This window comes from Athene cunicularia, assembly GCF_003259725.1.
Source record: "Athene cunicularia isolate RWA chromosome 2 unlocalized genomic scaffold, athCun1 chr2_part1, whole genome shotgun sequence".
Lineage (NCBI taxonomy): Eukaryota > Metazoa > Chordata > Aves > Strigiformes > Strigidae > Athene > Athene cunicularia.
The window spans coordinates 47,823,542-47,840,187 of NW_020799095.1; the positions used below are offsets into that span (position 1 = coordinate 47,823,542).

The window sequence follows — 16,646 nt, forward strand, 5'->3', positions numbered from 1 at the left end:
GGGGTGGGGGTGGGGGTGTCAGTGTTTTGTTTTGTGTTTGGTTTTTGTCAGGTTTTTTGGTGGTGTTGGCTTTTGTTGCTCATTTGTTTTAAGAAGTGTGGGACTTCAAGATAACATTTTATGCATGTTTCTTCTTGATCATTAAACCATCTCTTTGGATACATGGTTACACCTAAAGTTTATGCAAAGCTACCAGGGAAGTTACCTGCAATTTGCACTGAGCCATCTTCTCCAAGAAGAATATTCCCTGCTTTCACATCCCTGCAGAAAAATAAAGCAACAATAAGTAGAAGTCATTACATCTTTCCTTCAACCAACAAAAATATATTAAAGGGTTATTACTACTTTTTTTTTTCTTGCATTAGCACCTCCTGCTTCCAATCATGCAGGAACAGTTGGGACTTAACACCAATTGTAACTTCAGTAGACAGATACTGAGTGGTATTTGTATGATTTACAGCTAGTAGTATTTTAAGTACTATGCACAGAAAAAAAAAAGAGTTGAAAACTTCTTGGAAGGTATCGGCAAAACCACAAAGAACATGGTTTGTTCAAAGTTCTTAAGTTAGCTAAAAATGTGAAAACACAATCTAGCACTGGTCTGATGCTCATGTACCCTTTTAGGTGAGAAGACTTCAAGAGACAGTGAGTTGATCTAGTCCCACTACCACTGAATGCATCCTATTCTTCCTCAGCCCCAAGTCCCTCTGCTCTCCAAATCTGGAGGAGTTCACATGCTTCCTCAGGAAATCAGTTTAGCCCCATACATTGGTGAAAAAACAGAAGAAAAATGTTGTTTGCTCGTGGCTTAATGAACTGAATCACATTATTAAGAAGAGCTGGTCCAACAGAAACAGTGAGAGTGGGAACGCAGGGCCACTCCACTGTCCTGTGAAATCTTAACTTTAGTGAAAAAGTCTCCCGGATTTTTTTTTTTTTTCAAGTCAATGAATGCACAAGAACATCCAAGCATGTGCTATGGAAATTATTGTACTATCCCCTTTCTACCACAAAAATCCTCTGGTTTGTTAGGTTAACAGCAGTACTTCTCCATCCTTGAGGGAATGCTACTTTCACTCCAAACATGCTTTAAAGTTTTACAGCTTATTTTCTCAGGCTGCTCCCCACAAAAAGCCAAGAGAAGCACCTTTATGGCTGATACCCATGTTCATCAACATGGCTGCTAAGCTTGCACTGGCTAGGAAACTATGCAGACCCAGAGCACATGCAGGTACCAGCTCAGAAAAGGCTGCAAACAAAGCAACTGTCTGGTGAGTGGATGCCAGTGAACAGATAGCAATTCACAACACTCCTTACACCTTAGTGACAATCACCTGCATGGAAGAGAAACAAAAAAAAAAGGAAGAAAACACCCAAACCCAGAACAAGCAGATTCTCCCTTGACTGCCTTCTGCAAATACTCCAAATCCTTTCACACACACACACACACACACACACACACACACACACACACACACACACACACACACACACACACACAAAAAGTCAAAAGCTTTTTTTTTTCTCTCCTCCCTCATGCATCATGAGAACAGAACTGATGTGATGGCCTGGCCAAAGAGCCGCATTCAGGCCCTGGAAGTCTCCTCCTTCAGCCTTTGCTCTTCTGAACAGCCTGGGCCGTTGCCAGTTCCAGGCCAGGATAATTTTAAACACATCCTCTCCAGCATTCATATTTGTTAGATTGTTCTCAGTACCCAGTCTAAGACACTGGCATGGCAAGGCTTTCCCCAGCATGCAGCAGAACAAAAATAAACAAAGACTGTCCATAAGACAATCCCACTAAAGATTACTTCACCAGCAAACTGCATCTGACAGCAGCCTTTAGCCTTCAAACAAGTATTTCAAGTCCGGCCAAACGGTCACCTCTTGCTAGCAGTGACCATCTTGGAGCCTAATCCCTGTTTGAAGAACAAGTGTAAGAGCAAGTACAGGAAAACACTGATTTGCTTTAATGATCAAGAACACTTGGACAGATCTACATGGAAACACTGAAGATGTATAGCAAGATAGCCTTGAGAAGCTGACTTCATAGCAGAATGGGTTTCAAAGCAGTAAGAAGCTGTGACAGTGACAAATGACAAATGTAAAGCAATCAATGCCAGTCAGCTCCAGTCCTGCACATTTTACACTGTCCAAATACGTGAACTTCTGTTTAGGGGTGAATCAGTTTTCCCTCCAAGAATCATTATTTTGTTTTCTTCCTGCAATTAACAGCTGCAGCCACTGCAGACAAGAAAGCATAAGCACTGCCCTGTATGGAGACTCTTAAGGAGAAAAAAGGGACCTGTAGGGATTAAATACAACATTAAGTGTGTAGGTGTGCTACCACCCCCTAAGCATGCATTGGCCAAATCCAATACAATTGGAGTTGTGGAGTGTTAATCGCCATCAGAGATATAAAACCTGACTAATCTCTGCACTCCCTCAAAGTGTTTATGGTCATAACAGCAAGGGAGTAGTAAAAGCTCCTTGCCAATATTTAGGTAGAAGATGTCTTTGGGATCCAACCCCATGAGCACGTGGATCCATAAGAGCACAGTGTCCAAGTCTGCTGCTTCCTATGGAAGGAGTTGGCTCATATAGCATGAAATGTGCTTGGCACAGGTGCAGTCATCTCCAGGAATCTTCCCTCACATCAGCACTAATTCAGCAGGAACAGAGGGTGTTCAGGAAACTCTCCAATCCTACTGGAAATGTTTATCCAGACAGTCGCCTCTCCTGCAACAACCAGGATGCATGACACCCTTCCAAAGTTGCCTGCCAGGTCCAGGTTATGGGGAAAGGAATAGCATGCACTGAGGTTGCCTGTTTAAGTTATTGTGCCTCTTACTGAAGATGGACACAAGTAACAGTAACTTCCTCTTCCATCCCTACTCCAAGGCAGCCCAGGATGCTGGGGCATTTCCCCAGTAAGCTGGGTCATGTGGCATTGTACAGCCTTTCCAAAATTCCCCTGCTGTCATGACAGCACGAGCAGCTCACCAAGCCCCTGAAGCAGACCATACTCAGCAATCAAGGAAGTGCCAGGGAAGTTTTTAAGCAGAACTAAGGATGAAGTCTCAACCATTGTGCGCTTCAGAGTCCAAAAAAACCCAGGCAGGTTTCACTGACAGCAACAGCAGTCAGAAAGCAGCACATATTCAATACCACAAGACCATCCTACTGTAAGAGAACAAGATGGACAGGCTTGGAGTGCAAAGAGTAGTGAAACAAGCATTCAGATTGAATTCCACAGGGAAGAAAAGAACCAAAGGACACCAGTCCCTTAACTGCAGAGGCTTGTTTTAACTTTAGCTTGGATTAATTAAAATTTACATACTTTCTCATTAGAAACAAAAGTCAGTAAATATGGTGCTTCAAGCTGGTTCAAGAAATTAAAACAAGTCGTTGTTACAATAAGAAATCCAGGAGGCCAATAGCCACTGCCAAATATCCAAGTCAAACTGCAGAATTAAATCGCCACTTGATATGGCATTTCCTCCTGGTAACCAACCCACAGAAAAGGCCATTACTCACCCCAGCATGGTATAATCCACCCCGGAGCAGCAAAACAGATTGACAGCAAGATGTTTGGGAACACCAACTCCTTTTTGGAGTTACTGTACCATAAAGGCAACTTCCAGCTTTCCCATTCCTCACTCCAGTGTACTGGCATCGCATCAACCACTGCAACAGCAATGAGTGAACATCGAGCACCAGTAACACTGGGTGAACAGATCCCTTTCTTTAGCATATACTGCTGTCACCAGCAGTATCTTCAAAACTAAAGCCTCCTTTAAAACCATCTTTAAGATTAAATAATTGCATTTAAAGCAATGGGGTGCGGGAGAGAGTAACAGTGCTTTCCTGTTTATTCTCATCAGGAGATGATTATAAATTTGCAAGCTGAATGGCGAGAAGTTTGTTACTCCAGGATATAGTTATTGCCAAGTATAGCAATTTGAAGGTACTTCCTATTAAATGTGTTAATGACCATATCCTAGGCTGATACACTTGGAATAAACGGTGTGCCTCTGGCATAATTACTATACTTGGAAACAGGAAGCAGCTTTAGGCTGTAGCATAAGCAGTAATTATATCACATTTTAAACGAAGTTACACCAGGCTGGAGTAAACTCTTCCATGACAGTAGCTTAACAAATGCTACCATAGTTATGGACATTCCCACTCTGTAGCTGTCATCTTCTCTAAAGCTTCCAATGTTTTTATTTACTTCGTACTTCACAAACAGAGTGGGAAGAGGGTTTGGACTCACTCCAGTGCAAAGCTGGATTCTCAACATCAGCCTTGAAGTATTTCACAGCAGGGCAGACGTCCCTCCTCTTCTGCATTCCAAACTGGTTTAGCATTTCGTTGCCCTGGGAAGCTAATGTACCAGTTACATCACAGTAATGCCTCCAGGTTAGGGCTGGACCATAGCCATTAGATGCTACATAACCAAAACTGATCCCTGATACAATCAAGCTCCCAGCTACAGGAGACTTGGGAGCACAGGAAGGCAATGAGATGTATGCTTCCCAGTTTCAAGTGCAGTGTTCCCACACACCCCACAGTTTTTCAATAGGGCAGGGGGAACTACAGGAACTATATCCTAACGGCTTGTTCCCACTCTAAAAAGCCTACATGAGTCCTTAAAATCCTGCTAAATTATCAGATCTGCCCTCAATCCTTAGCACCACCATATAGTAGTGATTGTTGCAGTGACAACACTAAGGGAAAAAGTAAGACTTGCTGGTCCGTAATGGAGAGCAGCATTATCAATAATCAGCTGCACCTCTGCAATCCTAGCATATGCAATAAACTTCATATTGCAGACTTAAAAGAACTGTTGTTTGCAAGAAAAGCAATGAAGCATGCTAAGTTCTTGCTCTTTAAACAAGTCTTTTTGATTTCCAAACAATATTAAGAGAATTCACTTGGCTTGTGTTCAGAAGTCTACATTAGGAGCAATAGCTAGGACAATTTAAGGCCACTTCAACCGCAATACAAGTGACCTGAACAAAGAGTGGCATTCCAGGACTTCTGTAGCCTAGCACTGAGAAGAAAACTGTCACATGAAGGGGGAAATGGAGATAAGCCCTGTTTATTATGTCTTTGCTTCCAACCTGCTCACATGTGCCTTTAGGATGCAATGCTGGCTGTCAGCACAGCCATGAGTCATCTGCCCATTAGATGGAATTTACATTAACTGTAACAATAAATTTTCATGGACTGAACTCTATAGTGCATAATTTGGCATGAAGGAGTGGTTGGTCTTGCCAAATTTCATTTAAAAAAAAGAGCATGCCAGCTACAAGAATTCCTATTTTCTGTTAATGGTAATGGGTAATTCAAAATATTTATACTGAATGCAATCAATTGCTGGAGTTAACAATTGTTCTAAATAGTTTTCAAAATACTTCCAGGAAAATGTCTATACATCCAGTTAAGTGTGAAGCAATTTGTGACATTATATACCAAATGAGCACTGTTCATTCTCTACTATCAAACATTACTCTCCCATCAATGATATGCTGTTACTTATATCACCTTTTCCCTTTGCCTTATAAACCAATATATAAAAAAGCTTACTATAGGCAAGAGCTTTACCATGAGACAGAGCTGCAAAACAGAAACTAGGCTGGAGAGTGCAAGCAGAGTAGTATTTTTACACCCTCAAATGTCAGCACATTCAGCACTACTGTGAGAGAAGGCATCCAAGACAACTGTATTAGAAGTGCTGTACATTAGCATGCTCCCTGTTCCTGATCAGAAAAGCTGTGTGTACTAACATTTTCATGCCACAGGGTTGAGCCTGAAGTCCCAAACTCTTGGGAAAGATGCAATTACTGTCTGTTACAGTGCAGTAGTTAACTCTGCAGAGCTGGACTCAGGAACATCTCCCAAAGCTTGAAGGTCTTCCAACAGCAGAGAGCTGGCAAAGCAGCTTCCATACTCCTCTTTCCAGACTCCCTGCTGAGGCAGGCATAAGCAGGGGGAAGAGATGGCCAAGTCCACAGCTTGTTTCAACCCTGCTCATCCACAGCCCTCTCAGCAGGCCCTTGCAGGCACTGGCAGCCGGGACCAGCAGCAGCAGCCAGGCTGCTATAAATTACAGTGGGGGACCAGCCCAGTGACACGCTTTATACCTCAGGATCAGGGAAGCACAGCGACTGCTTCTACCCTCTTCTCTGAGCTGCTCTGCCAGCTGCTGGGCTATGGTGAAAGATCAGGGCCTCAATGAAGGGGCTAAATTCCAGCAGCACAAGGCAACTCATGATTTACTCCAAACCTCATAAGTGGCAGAGGCATTTTTAAAGCCCCACCTTCATGGGGGCTAGGTAGGGAGAAAACTTTAGAGGCTTATTATTTTAATGTCTGGAGAAAGTTAAATAAATAAGCCAGTATTATCAGGAATTTTAAAAAATTCTTTTTGGTTCTTTTAAGCAGTGTAAAGCAAAGCTTTGAAAGGCAGAATTGACTGACAGACTGATTTTGCAGAGGGGTGTGTAGACAAAGTCTACTGGAAAAGATTGTCAGCTTCCAGCAAGACAAGCTATACAAGTACATCGAGGATTTGTTTTCCCCATGCCTTACCCTTAACACCAAGGCAGATCACACTCAGTGCAGTGAAGAAACCTCTTGGGAGAAATAACTGCATCCAGTCTCCTGGCACAGGTAAACAGAAACCCGAGTAAGGGCTCTGTGACAAATGAATCTCCTATTGTACTTTATTTTAGCTAAAACACTTTTCAGAGGATCCATGATGTGCTTACTAGGTACAATTCTTCCTGATTTTTTTTGCCCTTCAATGCTGCAGAAGTGGACTGCTGCTTTAAGTAGAAGGTTTGGGGTCCAAGTTTGATTCATTTTAGAATAAGTCACTATGTCAGCTCAGACAATGGAGGGTTCACTAAAGAAAGCTGCAGGAGATCCTCCTGAAATTCAGTCATCTTAGTTATCCAAATACCTCCAGGCGCTGGTGAGATGCTGAGGCAGTGAAGAAACAGTTGCAGACCTTGGGATAACTCAGTGTGAGACAGCAAGCAGTGCGTCACATCACTTACTGCGTTCCTGTCAGAGTCACTGTTATCATAGCGCCTGCAACTTTCCTTTATCTCAGTAAATTGTGTCCAGCTTATGCTTTTTGTTCCTGTGCCAACTTCATCTTTGATGGTTTTGCCCTCTCATTAATTCCTTCTCTTCCAACATGTTTACAAGCCTGACAATGGTTAAAGGGAGGTGCCATTCAATGACAGATCCTGTCTGCCTTGGACTGTACTTCTCATGCATCACCACGCCCCCATACCAGTATCAGTGCTCAAGTAAACCTCAACTGCACATCAGTGTGCAGGAAGTTGCTCCAGCTAAAGCCAAAACCTTAAAAAACAGTTTTCAGACAGGTGAGCTCCTTCAGCCAGATAATAAAGTGCAACAAATACTAGACCTAGCCCTATCTCCCAATACAGAGACAATCATCATACCAACCCTCACAGCCCCACTTCTTCCTCCTACAAAACAGGTTGTTGCTTCACATATTCACCCCAATGCACATTCCTGTTGTAGTATCAGCTTATGGCAAGGGGGATTTGCCAAGCAGCTAAGGCTTCTGACAAGTTTCAGCCATTCAGCAGTCAATGCAAGAGAGAAGCTACGTCTCTAACCTTATACACCACTTCTTAAAGTTTCCCTCTATTCAGTCAGAACTTCGGTTTCTTCTTGTATCCTCCATAAAGGAAGGGCCCTGCCTAGGCAGCTTTAAAATCAAGTTTTTGTACCACTGAACAGCAGCTAAAAATGTATTATGATTTGTTCCACAAACTCATCTATTCAGCCCTTCCACTTCCTGATCCTACTACTTCTTAAGGACTGCAGTGGGGACAAGGCACAAAGCTCCTTTAACAGCTGCTGCATGAAAAGCAACACACAGAGCAAGCTAAGGAGTCACAAGATCTGCCTGCTACACCTGGAGGCCCAGATATTTTTGGGAGGCCCTGCCTTAGTCATTGGTAACAGAGGAAAATAGTCAAGTTATAACATGGCCTTATTTCAATCTTTCATGTCAAATTATTTAACATGCAAGGAGGTCAGCATGCTTCATGTGGCAATACTATTGAAGCACGCCACCATGCCGCAGTATCTCCTGCCTGCTAAAACATGTTCCTATTGTGCTCAGAAATAGTAATTTCCCCAAAACTACAGATCATCCCAGTTTGAGTACAAGATGGATCAGGTAGCAAAAGAAACAGGAAAGCCAGTGATTCACACACTTCCTTGCCTTGACCCTGCCATGATGGATAGATGAAAAGTCATTCCAGTAAACACAATCAACTTGGATTAAATAAGGACCAAAAATTTTGATATAGGAAAGCTCAAAAAGGTCTTAATTTCCAAAAGGCAACAAGCACCCCTGTTCTGAAGAAGCAGTATGTATACCTATACACACACAAAGTCCAAGGCCTTCCCCATTCCAAGGCAAGAACTGGACATATCTACAAAGCCACTCACAGCTCTTGATCAGCAATGTTTGCAACACGATACAGAAGGAGAAATTCAAGACAACCAGGGCTCATAAGAGACTTGACAGCTTGACTTCCTTCTCCAAAATCTAGAAGACGACAGTTTTAAGCATGGCCACCATAGGAAGAAGAAGATCCCCTTATTTCATCCAGCTATTCCTATAAAATGGAGAAAGCAGTTATAAAATTGGGTATCTGGATAGTGGGAACAGTCCTCTTGGCATACCCAGTTTAACTCAGTGATGCTTTCCAGGCTGCCATGAAATGATAGATTTCTCTGTGCAATTCCCTATTTGTCATCCTAAACGCATGTGGGTTTTGTCTCACTTTAGTTCTTGAAAGTATTAAGTTTTGTAAGAACTCTGCAAGACAGGATATAATTTGATTTAATAAACATGCCAAAGTAATTTCTGATGCAGCCTCACAAAATTTTCAAGTCTGCTTAATATGTTACCACACAAGTTTAGCAAGTGACCTTTTTCTCATGTTTTAACATAAGACATGAATTAAGAGACTGCAGTGGCCTGAATAAATGCTTAAAGCATCTCTACATATGCAGCTCTTAGGACCTGTGAAGGCCAGAAAATCTGCTGCTTTACAACAAGGGATAATATCCAAAACCATCTTTTTGAAGTGGGTTATTCACTCCATGCATCATGGTAGAAACAATGAACAGGATGAACACAGTGATTTAAACAATTAGTGCTGGAGAGACGTGGCAAGAGCCTATATACTGGGTGATACAGTTCCAGTGATCTATACCAGATAAAAGCAGTGACACAAGAAGGATGTCACGAACAGAGTGGTTGTACGTACATGTGAATGGTACTTGGTTTCTTCAAAGTTAAAAGGCAAGAGAGTATTACATTTTCAACTGTTAAAATTAATGTTGCAGACAGTGAATGAAGATTACTCTCCCTGGAAACACATCAAATCCAAATACTCCTGACAACTCGGGAGTTGCTAGAAACCCTATTAGTTGAGTGTGCAACTCAGTCATGGATCACCGACCAAAACCTGTCAACTGCTGTTGAACCTTTCAGAGATCACCCCAACCTCTATTCTCCTTGCTCTTTTCTGACATATTTCTTTCATCTTGTCCCCATGTAACAAAGAGGGGAGAAAAACCTGAAAATTCACCTCCCTTTTAATGCAGTGCATAGTAATTGTACCAAGGAGCTGTTTTCACTTGGACTAAATCAAAGGTACTGTTACTGCAGGACACCCAGTGTCACAGTCCAGAGGCAGCACCTGGGTCCAAGGGGAATGATGCAGGGACAGACACCTGAACACAACAGTCATACAGCAAGCACTCAGCTTTAGGCATCATCCTGCAAGCTGCTACATGGACCCTCGTAACATGCAGAGCCCATGAAGTTTGGGGCACTGACATTAGCCTGGAGTCACTGCAGGGCCTCCAGCACTCTTGTGTTTTCATCAACAGCGATATTTACCATCCGAGTTTTAACTGACAGGTTTTTAGGCTTCAGAGCAGAGACTGTCTTTATCCACTTCGAGGAAAACTGTCTCCACAGGAGCTATTGTTTCTGGCTGTCTGCAGATTTGGGATTTACATCTGGTTCGTATTTTCTCTCTGCAACCACAGGGAAACTATTTTTTTAAAAAACAATGAATTTCTGGATGATGCAGTGGAAGAAACAGCCACCAGGAGAACATGCTGGTTTGCGAAGCCACCACAATACGTGACAGTCTGACTGCTGTGTACAGAGAGTGGACATTCGGTGGTCCTTGTGTTCTTGATGCTACGCAGCAAGGTGTTTATTTGGGGGAACAAATCCCCCAGTACAATCAAGACACCCAAGAGTAACATTTCTGTTGTTCTGGCTAGTGAACTGTTTACAAATTAAAGCTTTAAAATTTATATTAACAATTACCTCTAAAGGTTATTTCTGCCCATCCCTTACCATAAGCGAGAAGAGTCCAAAGAACAGTAAATATAAAATTCCACTTCCCACAGCTGAGCAATAGCTAGCTTTCAAATTAGTAGTGTCCTGACTTAAAATCAAACTGGCAATTAGAGGTGAAATGCTCCACATCCCATTATCCATTCCTCAGTCCTCCCCTACCAAACTTCTAATACACATTCCCCAAAACAAGATTACAGCACTGTGAAGAGTAGGGCTGTGAAGTTCTCCTACAGTATTGCTAGAGAAACAAAAAAGTACAGTATTTCAGTCATCAAAATAATCAGAGGCATACTGGAATCCAGTTTAACCACAATACCTGCCAGCACAGCTATCAATGCATTAATCAGCTACATGAGAATTATGCTTGAATCCTGTAGGACAGCTGAGTTCTGCCAAAACATATCCATCAGCTCCTTCATCTTAGATCCAAAACTCACTACTGGAGGAACTCTCCAGCAAAACCCAACACACCAGTGTTGGTGATGTGTTTGTGCTCATAAACAGACACCCTTTTTTGCAGAAATTATTTTCTCTTAATATAGGCAGAAGAGGCCAACAATTAAACTTTGATCCTGTAGCAAGACCATCCTTAGGTCCTAAAAATAATCTAATATATTTGGCATAAAAAAACCAGCAAGAATATTGGTTCCAGTGTCTCTTCAAAGCAACATTCAAACAGCTGCCATGGCATCCTGCTGCCCCACACTCCGAAAACTGATTTTGAAGAGACATCAAAAAAAAAAACCCAAAACATTCTGTTTGGGGGCACAAGCTCATCTAACTCAGCATATTAAGTGTGCTATTGCAGCTCTAGCACCCTAAGAAGTAGAGCAGCAAACAAAGTAATAGTTGGATTACTGCCATGCCACTATTTCAAGTGCATGCAACCTTAAACCACTTCCTACACTTTTTTGTTTTCACAAAAAAGCATGTGAGTATCACATTTATTATGGTGCAATAGGAGAATCTGATTATATTTGAGTAGCATATCATTTCACCTGGACTAACTGAAATATTCAGTTACACAACAACTAATCATGAACAGAAGATAAGCTCAGAGATAAAAATAGGGAGAAAGACAGAGAGACCTTGTAACAGTTAATCAGCATGATTCATTTGTCAGACTGCCATAAAGAGCACCACCTGAAAAAAGACCTAAACTTCCGTCCAACAAGTCTTTTTAAGCAATAAAACCGCTTGGGTTGGTTTTGCTTTAGTTTTATTTCCAAGTCATTCAAACTCCTACTAATCCCCAAATACACAGAGGAATCACAGTCCAAACGAGGAAGAGATGCAACCATACCCTATGTGTCACCCAGACAAGATTAGTCCTGGAGCAACCGTCGCAGCATGTCAGTCTTGCTTGATTTTCATAAAAAAATGTGTCCAAGCAGATTTCTTCAGGACAGCTTCACCCAAAGGTTTCTGAGTTTGGCCCTCCCCCTCGACATGCTGGCTGCTGCCCAGGTATTTAACTCATTTAACATGAGCCGGATCACTGGTATTTCAAGTTGTCAGTGGGATCACCGTGCTATACAGAAAAATGCAACAAGGACGGCAGCAGCTGGCTGGAGGCACAGCCAGGGACAGGCACATGGCAATGAAGGCAGAGCGCCATCAGTCCCACAGATACAGAAGGGAGTGGTGATTTTGGAGAAAGACAGGAATCATTTGTAACTGTTACCTTGGTATAGAGTGTTTCATGAAAATTCTGCCTGCTCCTTTATCTTTTCCAGAAGGCCTCAGACTGTTCCCAACAGCCCTTGCAAGATAAACGCAAGAAAAATATCACTTTGGACAATGTGAGACCCAAGCATTTGTTGCTGAATAATGGCATCTATTCAAGTCTCAGCCCTGCTAATTAGAGAAATAAAAAAAAAAAAATAATTTAAGCCTTCACTAGATATTTGGCTTTCTAATCTCCTCCTGTGAATACTGTCAAACTACTCTACTGACCAAAGCAGGGATTTACCCTTCCACATGAAGCCAGCTCCCCAAACCCTAATTGGAAGTGACATTAAGTTCAAGGCAGGCTTACACAGAGTAAGGTTCAGCAGCAGCTGAATTTCATTAAACCAGTCTTCCACGTGTTAACTTAATTTACCCATTTAAGATTATGCATAATTGAAAAGTATCAAGCAGCTCCACTGTCAGACATATATTCTCTGATATCACTGATGATTTACAGCAGTAACAAGCTCTCCCCCGCTTCAGGTCAGCAGTGCCCACAAAATTACATTTAGGTCCAGAGAGTCATCCTTCAGGCTTTATCACCAGCCTGGTTCTCCAACTTCAGATGCGCTAATTACATTCATTTCACCCATACTGTGTCTCTAACTTTATCAAGTAGTTTTCTCCTTGTGCAATACAAATAGAGTTGGGATATTTTAGTGTTAAGCACCCAGCCAAACACTTCATTCTGCTGGGTGGCTTCTTGTTTTGAGTTGGTTGCTCCAGGTCTAACCAAAGCCCTTCAATTTAAATCCTTCACAGCTGACCTTGCTTTGGCCTGAAGTTCACCCTAACAACAGCTGCCCCACATTGCAGACACTATATTCAACAGTTCAATCATCAGCTGATGCAGTTTTCTTTAGAGCCAGATACTTTACACTGACCCACGGGACCAAAGTTTAGTTATTTTAAACACTTCCTCTCAGAGCATCTCTGGCACAACTGCAAGATTTCCACCTGCCTTTCCCATTAGGCATGACCAGTATTATGACCCCTAGTGTTAAGCAAAATAGGAAAACCATACAGACATTCCTGTGTATGAGGAAGACTCCCATCTTCACTACAATTTTAAACTATGTTTTTCTCAGTGTATACACATCTGGATAAAATGCAAGACAGAACGATTATCTCCATTAAGGAAACATGTTTCACCCCTCAAAGGCATCTAAGCTTGCTTTCTGGCAACAGATAAAAATCCATCCTTTGCATCACAGGTAGGAAACTACACAACTTGCCTTCTGTATCATAACTATTACCACTTCTCCAAATTTCCAGAACTGCTGTGCTCCAGTACAATGAGGTAATCCAAATGTTTTTCTGATAAAACATTATGCAATTGTTGGAGCAGCCCCAAAATATAGGGATGCAACACACACAAAGTAGCTGATGCACAACCACAACCATAAGCTGCTACAAGGACACAGCTTTGAATTCTGTTATATTCTGTTAGTTCCCTAAATATGGGCAAAATGCTTCAACAAGCAGGATGAGAATGGTCACAGCAGGTTTGGTTCAGTCCACTTTTAAATGATTCAATATGAATCACACTTTCTTCAGACCAAGCAGTTTGAACTTTCTGTGAACATCATATTTCTGCTGAGTACAGTAAAAAACAAAAAAAAAAACAAAAAAAAACCCCAACCACACAAATGAATCTATCCTCTATAATCTTTACCACAATTACTAGTTTTTCTATTTCACTACAGCAAGTCAAATGGAGAACCACTTCTCTTTCAATGCAGAAATCATTATCTGACATCTACAGAAAAAAAAATTTAACAGGTTATTGCTGTTTTAAGATATACAGTTGAATTTCATTAGTCCAGAAGATGAACTAAATCAGTCAAGTCAGTCAACTGCAAATCACAGATGAACATGGTTTTGTCAATTACTTATGGCAAGGGTGAAAAATTACCATGCACTCAGCAAGTAAGGTGGTTTATTACTTCACTGTAAATTCCAAGAGCTGCCTCAAGTCTTATCACTAAAAAAATAGTTAAGCAACCAGATACAAAATCAAAACTGTCTTCAGTGAAGACAAACATTCTTGTTAAATGATCATTTTAACGGTGACTGGAAAACGAAATTTGAGACTTCTTTCAGGGAAAAGAATTCCACTAGAACTGTTTTCAACCATTTCTTTTTAACCTAAAACAACATACAAAAACCAGTTGGTTTGACTAAAAATATCAAACAAGTATTTCTTGGATTTTCTAATTAAAATAACATTTTGGTAAAAAGTTACCTCTTCTTGTGTAGTCATCATAAGACAACAAAACTTACTCCAGCATAGCAGCAGCAATGCTTACAATGGTATTGTACCAGAAGACAGCCAAGCTCACAAAATTTCCAAGAAAGAAGAGGCTGTTGTTCCCAGCAGCAGTCTGTGGCTGGGATGATGTATATTACCCACAAGCAGTATATTCTATTTTCAGCATGTATTTAGGATTGCAAATCTCATTCTTTTTAAAGTGGCAGAACATAGTATCCTCTCTTCCTGAAAGAAACACCACACCTTGACACCAGGGGAGAGGAAAACACAAAAATATCTCCCAAATGATAGAGCAGCACAGAAACCCACGCATTTCAGTGATCCATCAAACAACAGGCCATTAGTTAAACAGGAGTAGTTTCTCCACTAATTTTGTTTCCACTTTTTTTTTTTAACAAAATGACACCAATTAAAATTTCATTATGTTAATCTTGTAGCTAGCAAAAAAAAAAAAAAAAAAAAAAAAAGGAACAGGACTTGAAGGGCTCCTTATTAAATTGCTCAACACTTCTTATACAGTGCTCTTGGTGATTTGCAGCTCTGCAAGAAACAAAACCAGCTGAAGTTTTGAAGCTCAACAACTACACTTTACAGCAGATAGTTAAGATTTGGAAAGAGATTCTCTATATCAGAACTTTCAATACCCTGAAGTTTACCCAAACTTCACCTAGTCATAGCATTTTCTAAAACAGCAGAAGACATCTGAATTTGAGTTTTGATTAAGCTCCCACCTTTACTTTCCTCTTTCCAAGTCCTCATAGACCATTGTGCTATGAGACTGCATACACTCAGATACTCTGTTTCAGTGACATACATTTCAGGACAAAAATGAAAGATACCTGTGGATTTGTCCATTTTTATGCAGGTAGTCCAGCCCCTCCAACACCTCCTTAAGGATTGTGGCTATACAGGGTTCATCCAGAACACCAGTCTTGTGTTCTCCTTTGGCCACAATGTGCTTTATAATGTCCAAAACAGAACCTAGAGAAGAGTTAAACACATGAATTTAAACTAGAAGAACTGATTCACAACTAAGCATACTTTATAATCACTTAATATACAAATCCAAGGAATTAATTGGGAGGAGAAGCAATGATGGACATGATCAAAGCCAGTAACTGAAGCTTTTTCTGCAGGAAAGCAGAGGGAACAATGATCCTTAGAGGGGTGCAGATCTTCAAGGTGGACTGTAAAATTCCTGTGTTCACAAGTAACTGAAGTCATCTGAAGAAGCCAAAATGTAAAGTGTATATACACAGGATTCTTGGAAGTTTTTTAAGTTGATACCAACGCTACAGCTGTTTTAGTATTGAGTACTGGAGAAGCAGGAGGGGGAAATGGAAAAAGCAGGGTGCTGCCAGGACTCACAAGCCGAAGGCAACAAGCTTGATAAAATTAGACTCTTTTTCAGCTCTTATAAGCTCTATGAAGAACAGCAGGAAAAATATAATCCTTGAAGGGATGACACTGCCCTAACAGAAAAAAAGCTGAAATTATTAAATAGAACAAATCAGGCTGGATTTGGACAACAAGCCACTTTTTCACTGTGTATAAAACTGGAACAAATTGGATCCTTCCCTAGAAACATCATGCTTAGTCTTTCTCCCAACCATGGTGTGAATTACATCATCTTGCATGACAAACCATGCTTTATAGACCAAAGCACCTCTTTGAATTGCACCCAGGAATAAACAGAATCAACGACTAATAACATGCCTCTTGTACAAGGTCCTGTTTTCATGATATATTGGGTACTGTATTCTTTGTATTTGCATCTGGACTGAAGACAGTCTTCTCAGAACTGTATTTTTATTGCTCTACTGTGGGACATCTAAGCCTGTTTTCCAGGCCTCTACTATTTAGCCCCTTCAAACTTGGCTTTTCTATGGTTTAATGACTGGATAGTCAGCTAGTAGGATTTTTACAGCTATGGGCACAAAGCAATGTCAACAATATTGGGAAGTTCTTAAAGAATGAGAAAAGCAGACACAACTGCAAAGCACAAACCCCAGCTTTGTCTCTGAACAGTAAGTTTATACGAAAATAACATCTCAGTATTAATTCAGCTAGTTTAGAAAAGCTAAATTAAAAGGTTTAGGAAAGTTTAGAAGAGTTCTTTCTTCCTAACTTGCAATCAAAAAATCATAAGAGAAAACATTTTTTTCTATCTGAAGAACAGCAAAAGCTGAGAAACTT

At 41.0% G+C, this 16,646-nt stretch overlaps 1 protein-coding gene across 1 annotated transcript in view; it reads right to left on the bottom strand.

Annotated features, from left to right (window-relative positions):
- OXSR1 (oxidative stress responsive kinase 1) overlaps positions 1–16,646 on the bottom strand; it is a 93,372-nt gene that overhangs the window by 34,526 nt on the left and 42,200 nt on the right. The window contains exons 4-5 of the mRNA XM_026842097.1: positions 15,290–15,431; positions 206–261 (exon numbers count right to left, since the gene is read on the bottom strand). Of these exons, the coding sequence (XP_026697898.1) occupies positions 206–261; positions 15,290–15,431 (198 nt within the window). The remainder of the gene's footprint in view (positions 1–205; positions 262–15,289; positions 15,432–16,646) is intronic.